This window comes from Lepidochelys kempii, chromosome 1 (assembly GCF_965140265.1).
Source record: "Lepidochelys kempii isolate rLepKem1 chromosome 1, rLepKem1.hap2, whole genome shotgun sequence".
Lineage (NCBI taxonomy): Eukaryota > Metazoa > Chordata > Testudines > Cheloniidae > Lepidochelys > Lepidochelys kempii.
Genome location: NC_133256.1, coordinates 220,248,515 through 220,262,944, shown reverse-complemented (window position 1 = coordinate 220,262,944; position 14,430 = coordinate 220,248,515). Strand labels below are relative to the sequence as shown.

At 39.1% G+C, this 14,430-nt stretch overlaps 1 protein-coding gene across 8 annotated transcripts in view; it reads left to right on the top strand.

Annotated features, from left to right (window-relative positions):
* The window catches only part of ANO2 (anoctamin 2), a 283,307-nt gene that overhangs the window by 100,427 nt on the left and 168,450 nt on the right, over positions 1 to 14,430 (top strand). For all 8 annotated transcript variants that reach the window (XR_012155321.1, XM_073314969.1, XM_073314959.1 and 5 more), the window contains one exon: positions 7,210 to 7,274. Coding sequence is in view for 7 of the 8 variants with exons in the window: in XM_073314969.1 (XP_073171070.1) it covers positions 7,210 to 7,274 (65 nt within the window). In the remaining variant the exon portion in view is untranslated. The remainder of the gene's footprint in view (positions 1 to 7,209; positions 7,275 to 14,430) is intronic.

Below are 14,430 nucleotides of genomic sequence, written 5' to 3'. Positions count from 1 at the left end.
ATAAGAGTAATAGTCACCTACTGCTAGATCCCACACATTGAAATCCATTCCTAATGTCCTACAAATCTGAGAACAGAAACATATTGAGCCAGATCCTCAGCTGGTGTACATTGGGGTAACTCCATTTACTTCAAGGGGAGCATGCCTTTACAACTGCTGATGGACTGTACTCACCCACATTTCAGGATATGGTTCTTAATTAATCAGTTCCCCTATTATTTGTTTGAGTCTCATAAAGTAACTGGAAAATATGATGATTAGAAAAAAAAAGCAGGCAGTTAAAGTATCTGAACCTACTTTGAACTCATTTCTTTAAACTGATCAGATTTCAAATTGATGGTGTCTCTTTTAATTCAGCAAATGTAAAGAATTGCATGCTTTTGGTTTATTTAAAAAAAATGTAATTGTTTTGTGCTCCTAACAGCACAAAATGATGGAAGTTACAAACTTAAAACCTGATATGTTGCTAGTTCCCAAAGAGGCTAGTTGATAGATCAAACTATTGGTAAGTAATTACAAAGTTACAAAGGTTTAAAGTTATTGGGCTAGATAGAGTTCCAGTTCTTGTAATTGACATAACTCCATTGTTCAATAATTTACCATTAAACGTATTATTAATACACTTGCTATAGATGTGCATGCTGCTTTACAGACAGGCCAACATTTTTCAGCGCAAAGGAATTAACAATCTCATCCTGGAACTAGAGCATCAAAGCCTATAACTATGAGAAGCCTCACTGAAGTCACTGCAGAGGCGCAGGCTTCCAAGCCAGTAGAAGTAGAGCTGGTCAGAACATGAGGTTTTGTCCCCATGTGGAATTTTGACTTTTTTGATGAAAAATCAAACTCCCAAACTTATCCAGGCAAAAACTGAAAATATTAAGTGGAAATGCCTCTCTGATACTTCGTGGGAGTTATAGTTTCAGTTGCCTCATGCCCCCGTTTTCCTCTGTGGGTCAGGTCCTCTGGTCGGACTGCATCTCCAGTGCTGCATTACCCTGTTCACGTCTTGCTGAACTGCTTCAGTGCATCATGGAAATACCACAGCCACTGTACTTCCTGGGAAATATCCTGTTGGATAGCCCAGCCTATAGAAGAGAAAGGGAACATGAGGCATCTGAACTATTACACCACTCAGAAGGCACCACGGCAGTCCTGAGAAATGAAATTTTTCAGATTTTGGCTGAAAACTAAAACCTTTTTTTAAAAAAGTTGAAATTTTTCATGGAAAGCAGACATGTTGCAAAATATTTCCTTTAGTTGAAAACCTAATTTTCTGTCAAGAAACAAACAGTTTTGATTGCCATACTAGTAGCCCACCTAGTTCAGAATCCTGCTCTCTGAGAGTGGCCAGGACCAGATATTTTAGACGCAGTTGGAAGAACCTGTTTTTGTGGACAATTATGGAACAATATTTTGGGCGAATATTTCTTCCTTAATCCATCAGGGAGTCTTTGGCCTGTGCTCATATCGTTAATTTTTAGAAAAAGAAATCCTATGTAACTGTGGGCATTCCCTTTACTCATATAACTGTCTAATCCTTTTTTGAATCCTACTTAACTCGTAGCCTCAATGATTTCTTGCTGCAGTGACTTCCACTTTTTATGCAGTGTGTAAAAAAATATATTTTCTTATTAGTTGTAAATTGTTGCTTTAAAGCTTCCTGGACTGTCCTTTTGTTTACATATCATGAGAGAGGATAAACAGGATTTATCTTCTCCATAAAATAATTTTGCATAACTGTGTTGCCATATATTTCTGGACTCCTTCTATTTCTGCTATTTAAAAAAAAAAAGTGACCACAATTAAACACAATCTTTCAGGTGATATATTGGATAAAAATAATACTGAAAACACTATGCTACCAATATATCACCTGAAAGACTATTAACTTTTTACTAAGTTGATCATTGACCATTTAGTCTCGCCCCATGTCCTCTGCCCTATAGCTGGTTTCTAGTCTACGGCAGAACTTTGTTTTCCACACCATAACTTCTTAGGGTATGTCTGCATGATGGTTGCTATAGCAACATAGCTATGGTGCTATGTCACAGTAGCTTCATAGCATAGATACTTCCTACCCTGATGGAGGAGTTTGTTTGTCGATGTAAGTAATCCACTTCTCTGAGAAGTGATAGCTAGGTTAATGGAAGAATTCTTCTGTTGACCTTGCTGCATGTGCCCCAGGGTTAGTTTGACCTAACTACAGTGTTTAGGGCTCAACATTTTTCACTGAGTGATGTAGCTAGGTCAACCTCAGTTTGAGGTAACGCCCAGGCCTTAGTGTCCTTAATAGCTTCTTGTGAGGAACTTTGGCAAAGGATTTTTGAAAGGTCATCTGGATATTATCCACAAAGCACTCTAAGGTGCCACAAGTACTCCTTTTCTTTTTGCAAAGACAGACTAACACGGCTGTTACTCTGAAACCTCTCTCCCTGAATTTCTCTTCCCTTGTGGTCTGATTTTTATCCCTTAGGAGCCTCTGGTGAAGCCTGAATTCTTCCCCTCTCTCTCACAGAGAGAGGAGTTGCTACATGTGATCTTTGAGTGGCAGCCTCAGAGGTAGAGGAGAAGGGGAGGCAGTTGCTCTCTCAGCTGTATGTTCCACCTTCCTGCTAGCTCCTTTTCCTGTCTCACCAGTCCACTCCTCAGCACGTAATTCACTCCACTTTATCCATTTAGAATTTACTTTGGCAATCACTTCACCTCTGACCTAGAAACGTTGGGCCATACTTACCTCTGGTGTAATCCCACTGACGTCAGTTGAATTACATCAGGGAAGAATTTGCCCCATGATACATAAGCAGCATTTTCTCGAGTCTTTTTCACAGCTTTCCATGAGTCATCAGCAGGATTTCAGATTTTTTTTTAAACTCTCTTTCATTTATCATTATTGTTGAGTACATTAATTTTGTGTGGGTGTGTGTGGATGTGTGCATGCACACCACAGCCTGGCATTGAATAGCTGGTTCAACTCTGATACCTATGGCCTACAAATAGGCTCATCAAGTGGAATTTAAATGAAGAATGCTCTCTTTTTAGCATAAAGCTGGAAGTATATTTTAAACTCCTTTTTTGTGGAAATAATATAATAATGTGCAGTTAGATATATCATCTACAGCTGCATCTTCATGTTTCTATCCTCTGCAAAAGAAATTTCTGGCATAACATCCAGCTGCTGTCTATTTCCTTAAATATATGCTTTACTGAAAACCATGAATCTCATGGCCAAGGAACTCTGAAAATCCAGACCTCTTGTTATCATTTCATTTTACCCCTCCTTCAGTGAATGATAGGCTCCTGTTACTGCTGGAATAGTGAACCTGCTGTTCTTGAGCCAATGAAAGCAACTTGTGTCTAGAATCCATGGCATGCAATGACACTCCAGCCCAGTGTGGAGCTGTGTCACCACCTGCCCTGCAACTTGGGGTATCTCACAATGCTTTGCTGCTGTGGCTCCCAACTTGGGCTCCTCACAAATAGCATTCAGGTCGCAGCCTGTGTGTCTGTGCATGCCCACAGCCCTGATCCAGCAACTCGGACCCCAGAAGTCTGTTAGCAAACACCAGCCACATTCTGGTGTCCAGCAGCCTTGGTTAACACATGACAGGTGACCCCAACACATTCCCAGTCCTGGATTTTCCCCCAGAAAAGCGTGTTCTGCGCTGTCTAGCTCTCCCCTGAACAGTCCAGATATACTATGTCTGTTGCCTCTCTAAGGGGATCAAGATACAACAGCTTTCCACCTTAGATGGAGTTACCCAAACCATTCACAGCACTGGTTTAGTTTTGATTAAAGAATAAAATACGTTTATTTAACTAAAAGGAGGTAGGTTTTAAGTGAGTACAAATAATGAGGCATTAAAGTCAAAAATAGTTACAAGAAAAATAAAGATAAAACGCTTCCTAGTACTAAATTTAGTAGACTTAACTTGGTTCAAGGTGAAATTCTTACCCCAGGTTTTCAGTATATTGCTGACCATGCTCTTGGGCCAGGATCTGCTCCCAAGATCCAACAGCTGTTTCTTTTATTGTCTTAGGTAAAAAGAGAGAGATGGCTGGTGAGAGAGATCTTAGGGTGTTTTTGCCCCTCACTTCTATAGTTAAGTCCTCCTTAAAAAAGCATTTTCCTGAGTATGACACCTAGTTAAAGTTCTTTTTAGCTGAGAGCAGGACACATAGAGTCTAGTAGGGAAGAGGTGTTATGCTGTTCTTTTCTAAGATGCAGATCTGTTTGTTCCTGTTCCCCTTCCTTGCCAAAGAATGGCCACTTGATAGGTGATGGCCCATCAGCTTTGATGACACCTCTATAGAAACATCAACTTTCCTTTGTCTTGGAGAAACAGGTTTACCCACTTCCCAGACTTGTCTGGAAAACACACTTCAGTCATGTTTTCAGCCTATGTCCATAACTTTACATATAATGTTGCTACATACATTTCACCATGATATTATTGACCAGCAAGTTATTGGTTTTCAAATGATACCGTACAAGGAATATTTTATTGAGAGATTATTACAATGGTTTGTAAAGTGTGAATACAGGGATTAATTACATTACACATGCCTCCAAGGAGGACCTCTACAAAACTGAAGTTCATGCCTCCTGTGACTACAGTATTTTATAGGAATAGTCCCAAATGCTGTATTTATTTTGAGGTTTTAAAATACCATTCAGGGCTTTGCAAGCTCTGGTAATCTTCCCTCTGCCTGCTTCAAAGGAGGGATTTGAATCCACATCTCCTACCTCCCTAGTGAGTGCCTTGATAAGCAGTCTATAGAGTCATTCTCACTCTCTCTTTGGCTCAGTGAGTATTTAAGTATTTATACAAAGTTTGATTAGGGCATGTGTCTGGTAAGGGGTGAGATCTGAGTTCAAGTCTACGCTCTCCTGAACGTTTAAGTAATTTAGACCAAGTGGAACAATGTTCTACAGGGCAGACTGAGAGCATCCTGCCCCCAGAATAGCCTATAGCTTGGTGATTAGGATGCTCACTGGGGATGGGGGAGATCTGATTCAAACCTGGGTCTCCCATATCCCAGGCAAGTACCCTAATCACTGGGCTAAAGGCTATAAAGGGAGGAACAGACACACAGAGTTTGGTGGCCTGGAAGAAGTTTTTCCCAGATGAAACTAATTGGGTCAAATTTGCAAATAGTTTTGGGTTGACCAAAACTGCATTTATTGGCAAATTAACTATTCATCCAAAATTTTTGCCCAGCTCCACTGGTGTAGTAAATGCAGTATGACATAATGCAATGGGCAAAAGTGCGGGGAGGGGGAGAGGTAATATTATGTATAACTATTACTCTCCCTCTTCCCTGTACTTTGGCTTAAATCTCTCTTAGGCACAGGCCAGCAGGGTGTTAAACAGATTTAAATCTTAGCGCAAGAATCCAAAATGCAACTGTTAATAAGAATACTCAGCTTCAAAAAGTGAAGCAGTTTCTTAATAAACAAAACAAATATTTAATACACATAAACATTACAAATAATATTTAGCATGTTTCTGAATAAATGTTTAAACTAAAGCCAGTAAGCCTATTGTTGTTCTTCTTTATCCAGGCTTCCCCACTTTGCTGCTGTTACATGTATTACATAGGTTAATATATTTAGGCTAGGAAAGATTAGATTTTTGTAACTAAATGTCAGTAAATGTCAATTTCACATGTAAACCAATGAAAAAATATTTCTTTTGATAATAAACAAAATTGACAGATAGGCACAGTAAGAAAAATGCTGCTTGAGAACCTACTGGAGTTTGATTTAAGGATATTTATTTTGTATATTTTAACCTGTAATATTGACAGTTTCTGTTTTAATAGTTATAAACCTTTAACTTTTTGAATCTCAATGTCCATTGTTATTACAGCCTGGCACCCCTCATAATTTATCCCAACAGTGAAAAATTTAAATAGATAAAAATAAAAAAAATGTTTAAAATTAAACATCGATAGTATCTGTTGAAATTATAAAATAAATGTAGAGATCAAACTCTGCTAAGCCTACACATATTTCAGTGAAAGATTTCAACAAGACACACATACAGATACATTCCTCTCTGATCTTCTTGTGAAGACAATTTCTCAGATTCTAGAGTGTGGCCTCAAAAGGTTCACTTGGATTCTCCAGCGTCTGAGGAGAATGTCGCCTCTCAGTTTCCCTCCAACCCTTTCAGAATCTTCTCAGCGAAATGAGAACGATCATCCCAGACAAAAGCAATTATAATGCCCAAGCCAATAGGTGACTGTCTCCTCAGCTTCCAACAAGCGCAGGCATCCGCACTCCCCAGACACAAATTGGTACAAGTATTAGGACACATCCTTCACAGCACACACCTCTCTTGGTCATGCATCAATCACTTGGGGAGGTCAGAGGGTTGTCTCCAACTACCTCATTTCTAACTTTTCACTCCCTGAGTTCTGATGAGCTCTCAGCTTTCAGATCGTGAGGGTTTGGAACCTGTAAAACTGCTTATCTTCAATGGAAACATTCTGTGCAGCTTCAGAGATGGTTACTGAGCATATCCAATAACTACCACATCCCTCTTCTAGATGCATCTGTGCTCTTCTAAGTTGGGCTGCCATGCAGAAGGTTCAGTTCAAATCCATGTCTCCTCCCCACGGCTTCTTTTCCTTTGAACTTAAAAAATCAAATGCCGCAGTGTGAACATTGCAATAACATTCACCATATAGTTTTTTCTAAAGAAACAGTTAGGATGGCATTTTCAAAAGCGCTCAAAGTGGGCCTAACTCTACTCATAGTGAAGTCAAATGGGGGTGGGAGGGTGGGTAATACGATTGGTTTCACTGGGAGCAGGATTAGATAAATACTGAGTGCTTTTGAAAATCCCATTGATAATAATTAGGGCCCAATCCTACTCATTTGACTTCAATGGGAGTTGGAGCCAGTCCCTATTTTAAAATTTCTGATGATTTCTTTGCTCCTGCTTTTAGTTACTTTATGTGAACTTTGCTCAGATGTGTGAACCACTAAATAAAGGATCGTTGTCAAGCACATGAGATGCTTTTCCGTAGCCTGAGATCCAGGAACACCAAGTGATAATGGAATCCTGATGCAAAAATTTTTTAGCATAGTAATTGTAACCATATAAAACTGATCAGATAGGTACAATAGTTCAAGTTCACATTAAAAAAAACTTGCAAACAGTTGTTTTAAGTTAATTTTCTGTGTTTCTTTTAATTTAGTTGCTGTATCGAGAATGGGCAAGATATGGAGCATTTTACAAGTATCAGCCTATTGACCTCATAAGGTAATAGCTTTGATGAAAATAATGTGGGGGCAGATTCTCAACTGGCAGAAATCAGCGTGGTTCCATTGATTTGCACCAGCTAAGGATTCTGGTCCTTTGTTTGCTGTTCTCAGGAATGGCAATAAATTATCTTAATGCTTAGTATCCTTTTCTCTTAGATCTAGTAATAATGTATAACAAGTAGAATACATCAGCCCATCACTACACCTCTCATTTTCCATTATATCTAGTCCTGGAGAAACACAGTACTTCATAAAAGTGTTTGCACAAATTTATTCAAAGAAAAGAGAAGTATTTGCACATTCATATGAGTGAACTTTTTTTGGTAAGAATGTTCACTGAAAGTGAAATTTTGGTGAATAATCAGGAGAATGTGTTCCCATGAAGTTTAACCCAGAAGTGTTTGTCTGGTAGTTGTGAAATTAAGTATTAACATTGGAGCAAGTTACCAAAGTGGATTCTCCCTCACTGACCATTTTTAATTCAAGATTGGATGTTTTATTCTAAAAAATCTGCTCTAAGAATTATTTGGGGGAAGTTCTGTGGCCTGTGTTAGAAAGGAGGACAGACTAGATGATCAGCATGATCCCTTCTGACTGCAGAATCTATGAAATTACTTTAATTTCCCTCTTCCTATTTATGGAAAGTTTCAGTCATCCAGTCAGGGAGCAGAAACAATTTAATGGGATTTGAGCTGATCAACATGTTCTGAATCTTAACATTTCAGTGGAATTTTGAATTTAAAAAAAGTTTTGGCAAAAAATCTTTTAAAAAATTGCCAAATGTTTCTCTTTATTGGACCAGCTTTTCCTGATGTAGGTGACCAGTCATACCACCTCAAATGCCAAACTAAGAGAAAGGTTCACCTATGACCTCTAGCTTTGAAGTATGTTCATATAAAATGTTTGTCCAATAAAAAATGAATAGGTTAAACCCAGTCTATTTGTGGATAATGTGTGAACAGAAAAAATGGGGTAGTCATTTGTCAAGTAAATTATTCACTACGAATAAGATAGTTCAGCTCCAGCTGTGGGATAGATTGTTCCACCCTTATCAATATGAGGAAGCACTTACTCAGGTAATCCCATTGAAGCCAGTTGGTATGCTCACTTGAGTAATTGTTCACCAGAGCGAGTAAGGCTCTGTGCCATTAATTTCATTAATATTAATGATTCCTATTGCTGTGTAAAACACATTTATTACTTTACCCTGATGTTAAAATACTGTATCTCACTTTCAAAAGTTTACTCATACAACTGATAACAGGAACAGAATTACTACTTGTTATGGGAGAGATGTTTCGAAGGTACAAATTACAGTTAGCCCCATCATTCTTATTGAAAGTCAATGGGAGTTAGGCATCCTACTTCCATTTGTGCCTTCAAAAATCTCCCTTTCCAGGTTCCAGTATTGTATGGATAAGCTCTCACAGTACAAAACATGATGACAGCTGCCAACATGACCTGAATAAAGGTTGTGCAGGTTTAAAAAGATAAATGGTTGCTGGTCATGGAAATTTTAAAGCTATACCAGAATTAGAGCTAATGTACATTCTTTGCGGTTCCACTGCTTATGCTACATCTTAATTTGAGATTTGGTTTTGTCAGTACGCAGAGTGCTCTTTCACATCACTGCGGTGATTTCATAGAAATTCTGCGGTTTTAAACTTTGAGAACAAAATAAAGGGTTTGGACATGTGCAATTGGTTCTTTGTTCTCATGGAGAAGATACTCCTAACTTTTATCTTCCATACTTTTCTTGAGTGTGAGTTTCACTGTCCACTATGACTAAAATAAATGTGGGTTTTATGTTCCAGGTTACAACATATAGACACAGGGCAACTGCTCCTTTTTTCTCTGCAGTCTTCTTTTTACTTTTACTAGACATCGTTTTTTGTACAGTTGTACTATACAGGGATTTGAGTTCAAGTTTTAGGCATGAATGTTTATTCCTAGTGGAAGAAGGAGCTATTGTTAGTGGGAGTGAAATGAATAATGTGGCTTTTCATGAACGGGCTTGGTAAATTTTGCAGACTATCACCTCAGGCAGAGAAATAGGGTAGTTTCATGGGGTTGTGATTTATATTCATTTTGGCGTTTTGGCTTCAACTTGATTGGACTTCCAGGTTCAAAATTTGTTTTATGTTTGTGCTAATACCATGTAGTTTAACATGTTTGTATCCCAATCTTTGATGGATGGTGGCAGTTATATTAATTTTGCTTTATATGCAAAACCTGTTTTGACTGATTTGAACCTGTAATGCATATATATTAACAACTGTTTGAAATATGTTGATGGAAAAAAAAACTACAAACACAATGTTAATTACACTAATTAAATTCAGGTATAGCCCAGAACACCAGTTGCAACTATGTATTTCTTTTCCCTATTTCCTTTCAGTTCCCAAGTAATAGGTACACAGCAACTCAATACCCCACCAAATCCCAGATGCCTAGGCTGGGAGACAGTTAACTCTTCAACTGCTGGATTAATGCGATATGCAAAGAACATGAAACACCTTTATCCTCTAGTTAACTCACTTTTAGCCCTTGGAATGCTCCCAGTTTCCAAGTGACGCATACTTGTAGCTGGAACCACTGCTAGGGATTGCATTTTTGCTACACTCATTCTTGGCACAGGCCAGGTCCATTTTTGAGGTCAAATGTCCTGGGAGATAGCTAATTGCATAACCAATCATTGAATTTGGCTTATGTAGAACATTTTCATTTTCTTAAAGGAAAAAGAAATAAAAAGTGGACCATTGAAACATTAACTTACAGATCCATTCGCGTCTATATTACAAACAGTGAAAGCATTCTGCTCTGGCCTTGTGCACGCCCTTGGGGGGACAGTGAAAGTGCAGTTTATTGTAAATCAATGAACAGAGGGGTCCAGCAAAAGAGAACATGGTAGGTGTTATACATTTCTAATCTGCAACAGGTTTGTTTCAGAGAAAGGGCTTTAAGGGAATGCACAATACAGATATATCTGAAACTGAATTTGTAAAAGGTGAGCAACACCCAATCTCTGGGTACATGTATACATATGAAATAGACAATCTAAACACAAACCTAATTGAATTGAACCCTACCTCTAGGATACAAGCACTTTGCAGACCTCATTTTCTTATTTAGGTATTACGGCAAAATGTTCAGACTTGGGTCCTTAAATTTATGCACCAGAATTCATATTTTGTCTTTCATATATGTTGTCTTCTTTTTTTTTTAATCCAAAGGAAAAAATTGCATTTTTGAGGAGGAAAATTGTGAGTAATCAGCTATTAAGAGCCATTCTAGGCTGTCAATAGACCTTAGGCTGTTTCTCCACTTAGAAAACAAGTGTATTTTTTATACATTTTTGCTGGCCTAGAAAAAGATTTTCCCACTCAGAACGAATCCGGCCAAATTTGCAGATAGTTTCAGGACTGCCAAAATAGCATCTTTTGGTGAATAAAGTTTTCATCTGAAAAAATTCACCCAGCTGTACTTAGGATTCTTGAGCCATATAGCGACTTGGAAATTATCTCTTTGCCACAAAGTAAGGGCTCTTTCCTCTCTCACGCCTCTCTGAGATCACTACTCCCAAAAATCCAAGTTCATGTTTAGTTATGCTGACTTCCCAAGTGTCGCTAGAGGAATTGTGGGTAGGTAACCTATGCAAATGAGGCTTCATATGGCAATATTTTCTTCTTTCTCCCTTTCCCCGCTTTTTTCCCAGTGCAGAGCTCTCCTCCTCTAGAGCTTCTAGCCATAGGGCTAAACTTTGCACTTCTTTGATACCCAGAGGGATTTGCACATGATGTGTAAATCCATGTGGCATTTGGCCTCATGTATTCACCTGGGCACAGGCACTTGGCTCTGGAGTGAGATAAAACAGCAAACTTTTACATATAATCGTTTATTTCCAGAACTCCACCTGTCCTGTAGGAAGTGGTTGTCTGTTTTTCTTTGCAGAAACTCAGTGTTATTTATTGGGCTTCACCTTGCAGGCCAGATGGAATTTGAAAGCTATTGGCCTGTGTTTCAATGGTGAGATAAAAGCAGACCTCTGCTTGCTGATAGGCATTTTTCCTATGCAGAAGGGTGCCCTCAGTACCATCAACAGTTTGTACTTCTTGGGTGTGATTTTAAAAAGCAACCAAGCTCAGATCCTCAGAAGGATTTAGGTGCCTAACTCCCATTGATTTCAGTGGGAGTTAGGTCCCTAAATACCTTTGCGCCTCTGGGTCTAAATGACTTAGTAGCACAAGTCCATTGAAAGTCAACGGGACTTGTGTTCCCAAATCACATAACTATTTTTGAAAATCCCAAACTTAGCCTCCCTGACCATGTGCCCCAGGCAATCCTGGGGAATAATGTTGAAGAGGCACTGGATCTCTGCTAGGGTGTGAGGAGGCAGATTTGAGAGGTGTCTATCAGCTCTGGAGGAACTTTAACAGCATCAAACAACCCTTGCAGCGCATTCCACAATTGCACTATCAACCCTGGAGAAAAACAGACCTGTCGGGGGGAGTTTTTCTCCCGCTGGAGAGAGATGTGGGAAAGACTCTTCAGATTCCCAGCAATTCCCCTGGGCACTCCTGACTGCAAAGTTAAAAGAATTATTTTCTATGGTAAACCTCATGGACCCATACTGCTTCCCCTTTCTCTCTCCACAGCAACTTCATGAGTGTTACTGCAATTGCAGGGTTGCTGCCTATTTGTGCCATCCTCTGCTCTGGCTTGCCCTCCTTTGGAATATGCTCAGTGCAGTGTGGATTCAGCATACATAGACAAAGATGCTAATGCACAGCATACTCCCATGTAACACACCCCATGCTCCCTTATAAGAGTGGGTCTGGATTTGGCCCATGAAATTGTCCTTGAATCTTTAATGGAAAACTGGTGCTGCACTGCTGAGTAAGTACATTTTGTTGTCATGTCATACTTTCATCAAAGAACTGTGACAACAGAAGAAACAGCTAGGATTGGGGCAGCTCTGGTAATCAGTATGGCCACTGCCAGCCTTTCAAAAGTCATGAGATTCGCTTAAAACCCATGAGATTTCAAAAAACAAACAACAAACCCAACCAACCAAACAAAAAATCCTGCTAATTTTAGGTTCTTTTCCTGTCCCTTCTGGTTTTTGAGCCTTTATGGTGCACTCAGGTCACATTTTCGAGCTTTTCTCTGAAACTACAAGGACAAGAAAGTTACTTTTAAAAAAAAAATAAAAGCTGGTATTCTCATGTTCTCACAAGACGCTAGGAGCTGGGACTTTAAAAACACCATATATTATGAGACTTGATAAATTATGACATTTGGCAACATTGGGTAAAACTTTGAGTAGCCCTATCATGCCAGACATTAATATTTCCTGTTTCTAAAGCACTTTTATTCTTCTTATTCTGGAGAACAACAAATCTCTATGTTAGCCACTAGATGGTATCTTGTTTGGCAATAAATGCCTCTTACAACAAATGCTGCTTACAGTGTCCTATGAAAGAAACCAATACATTGAGCTAACTTTACACTTGCAGCAAGATTTACAGTATGAAGAGGATAAATATTGAATTTGAAATGGCTCATGAATCTTCACTTTGCCCTGAATTTTTCGTAATGTTATGAAAAGAGAAATCAGCACGTGGGTTTCATATATGGCTTTGGGGGTTTAGCTGACGTAAATGATGGTATAAGGCTGGGTATAAGTGGCCTCAGAAAAGAGGCATAAGTGGCAAAGTAGTACAGATTTCACGGATCTCTCATTTAGTGAGTGTGCAAAGCCCAGGTACGTTGCACACCAATGAAGCAGAAGGGAAAGTGGGCCAGGAAAAGCAACTAACAGGAAATGTGAGAGCAAGTAGGTAGAAAAACACTACATGATATGTCCCCCAGTCCAAAGGAAAGGCTTATTCACTATAAAATACTAAAAAGAAGGAAAAATAAGGCTCTGTTATTGGGGACTGTACAGCTGAGTGTAGGAGGAGAAGGAAACTCATCATAGAATATCAGGGTTGGAAGGGACCTCAGGAGGTCATCTAGTCCAACCCCCTGCTCAAAGCATGATCTAAATTAACTTCTTATACTCCTTATACAGGGCTTTCTTTGCTGGGGAAATGAGAATTACTGCAACCGAAAGGTGAAGTAGTTTCTCCCTCCCCAGGCAACCTTCATGGACTCAGTAGGTAAGAATCTTTTCAGCCTGGCGGTTGGTTTTTGATTTGTTTGCAAACAAGGATTTAGCTGTCCCACCTCCAGCTGAGGAAGAGTAGGAAAGGGGGAGCTAGAGATATTTCTGGATGTTAAGATTGTTGGTTCTACTCTGAGTGGCCCCACACGATCTTATGTGTGCCCCATCATTGGCTTCAGACAGCTCAGACATTGCATGGCTGCTAATAATAGGAAAATATCCTGTTAGAAATAAAGGATAGATCCTTCACTACTGCATGTGTGTGCAGAGCTTCTGTGGGCCAGTAGCCTCACAGACCAATCTGCAAATTGAGATCAGGGATTTATTTCCTTTAAAAATATCAAAGTGTAAATATCGCTATTATTTTGTGTGGCCACTTTATCATCTCTACGTCACTGTACACTACATTCATGTTGTATCTAGTAGCTCTTCGTATGATCTTCTTTTACCATTGTAAACTATTCAATTCACAAACAATAATTAACTTTTACTCACAGTGCTCCTATTGAAGTAGGGAAAGATTATCATCCTTACAACTGAAAAGGTGCCATTGTTCTACCTTCAGTCTATTGCTTTAGTTTCCATCAATGGATCATTTTATACGTATTTTATATTGTAACACTGAAACTCTGTATTTTTTTTCTCCATTGCAATTTTTTCTGTGTTCTGTACATTAATTCACGTGAGGGTCTATGAACTGGACTCTTTCTCCCCGTCAATATTTTGTTATTATTAAGGTTTAAATATTAGTTACTTTTGCAGCACAGCCAAGGGACTGGGGAGATAAGGCAGCATAAATGCATTTTAGGACTTAGCTTCTAAGGAAGTTTATTCCACTGCTGGTGGCAATTTAAGCACAGATTGGGCTGATCCTTGACCGTCTCCAGTTAAACTACAGACCTCTGATTTCAAAGGAAGAGACAGCAAGTATGGCAGGTTTCATACAAATCCTTAACTAAGGAAGCTCCATTAAGTGGCTCTTCTCCAG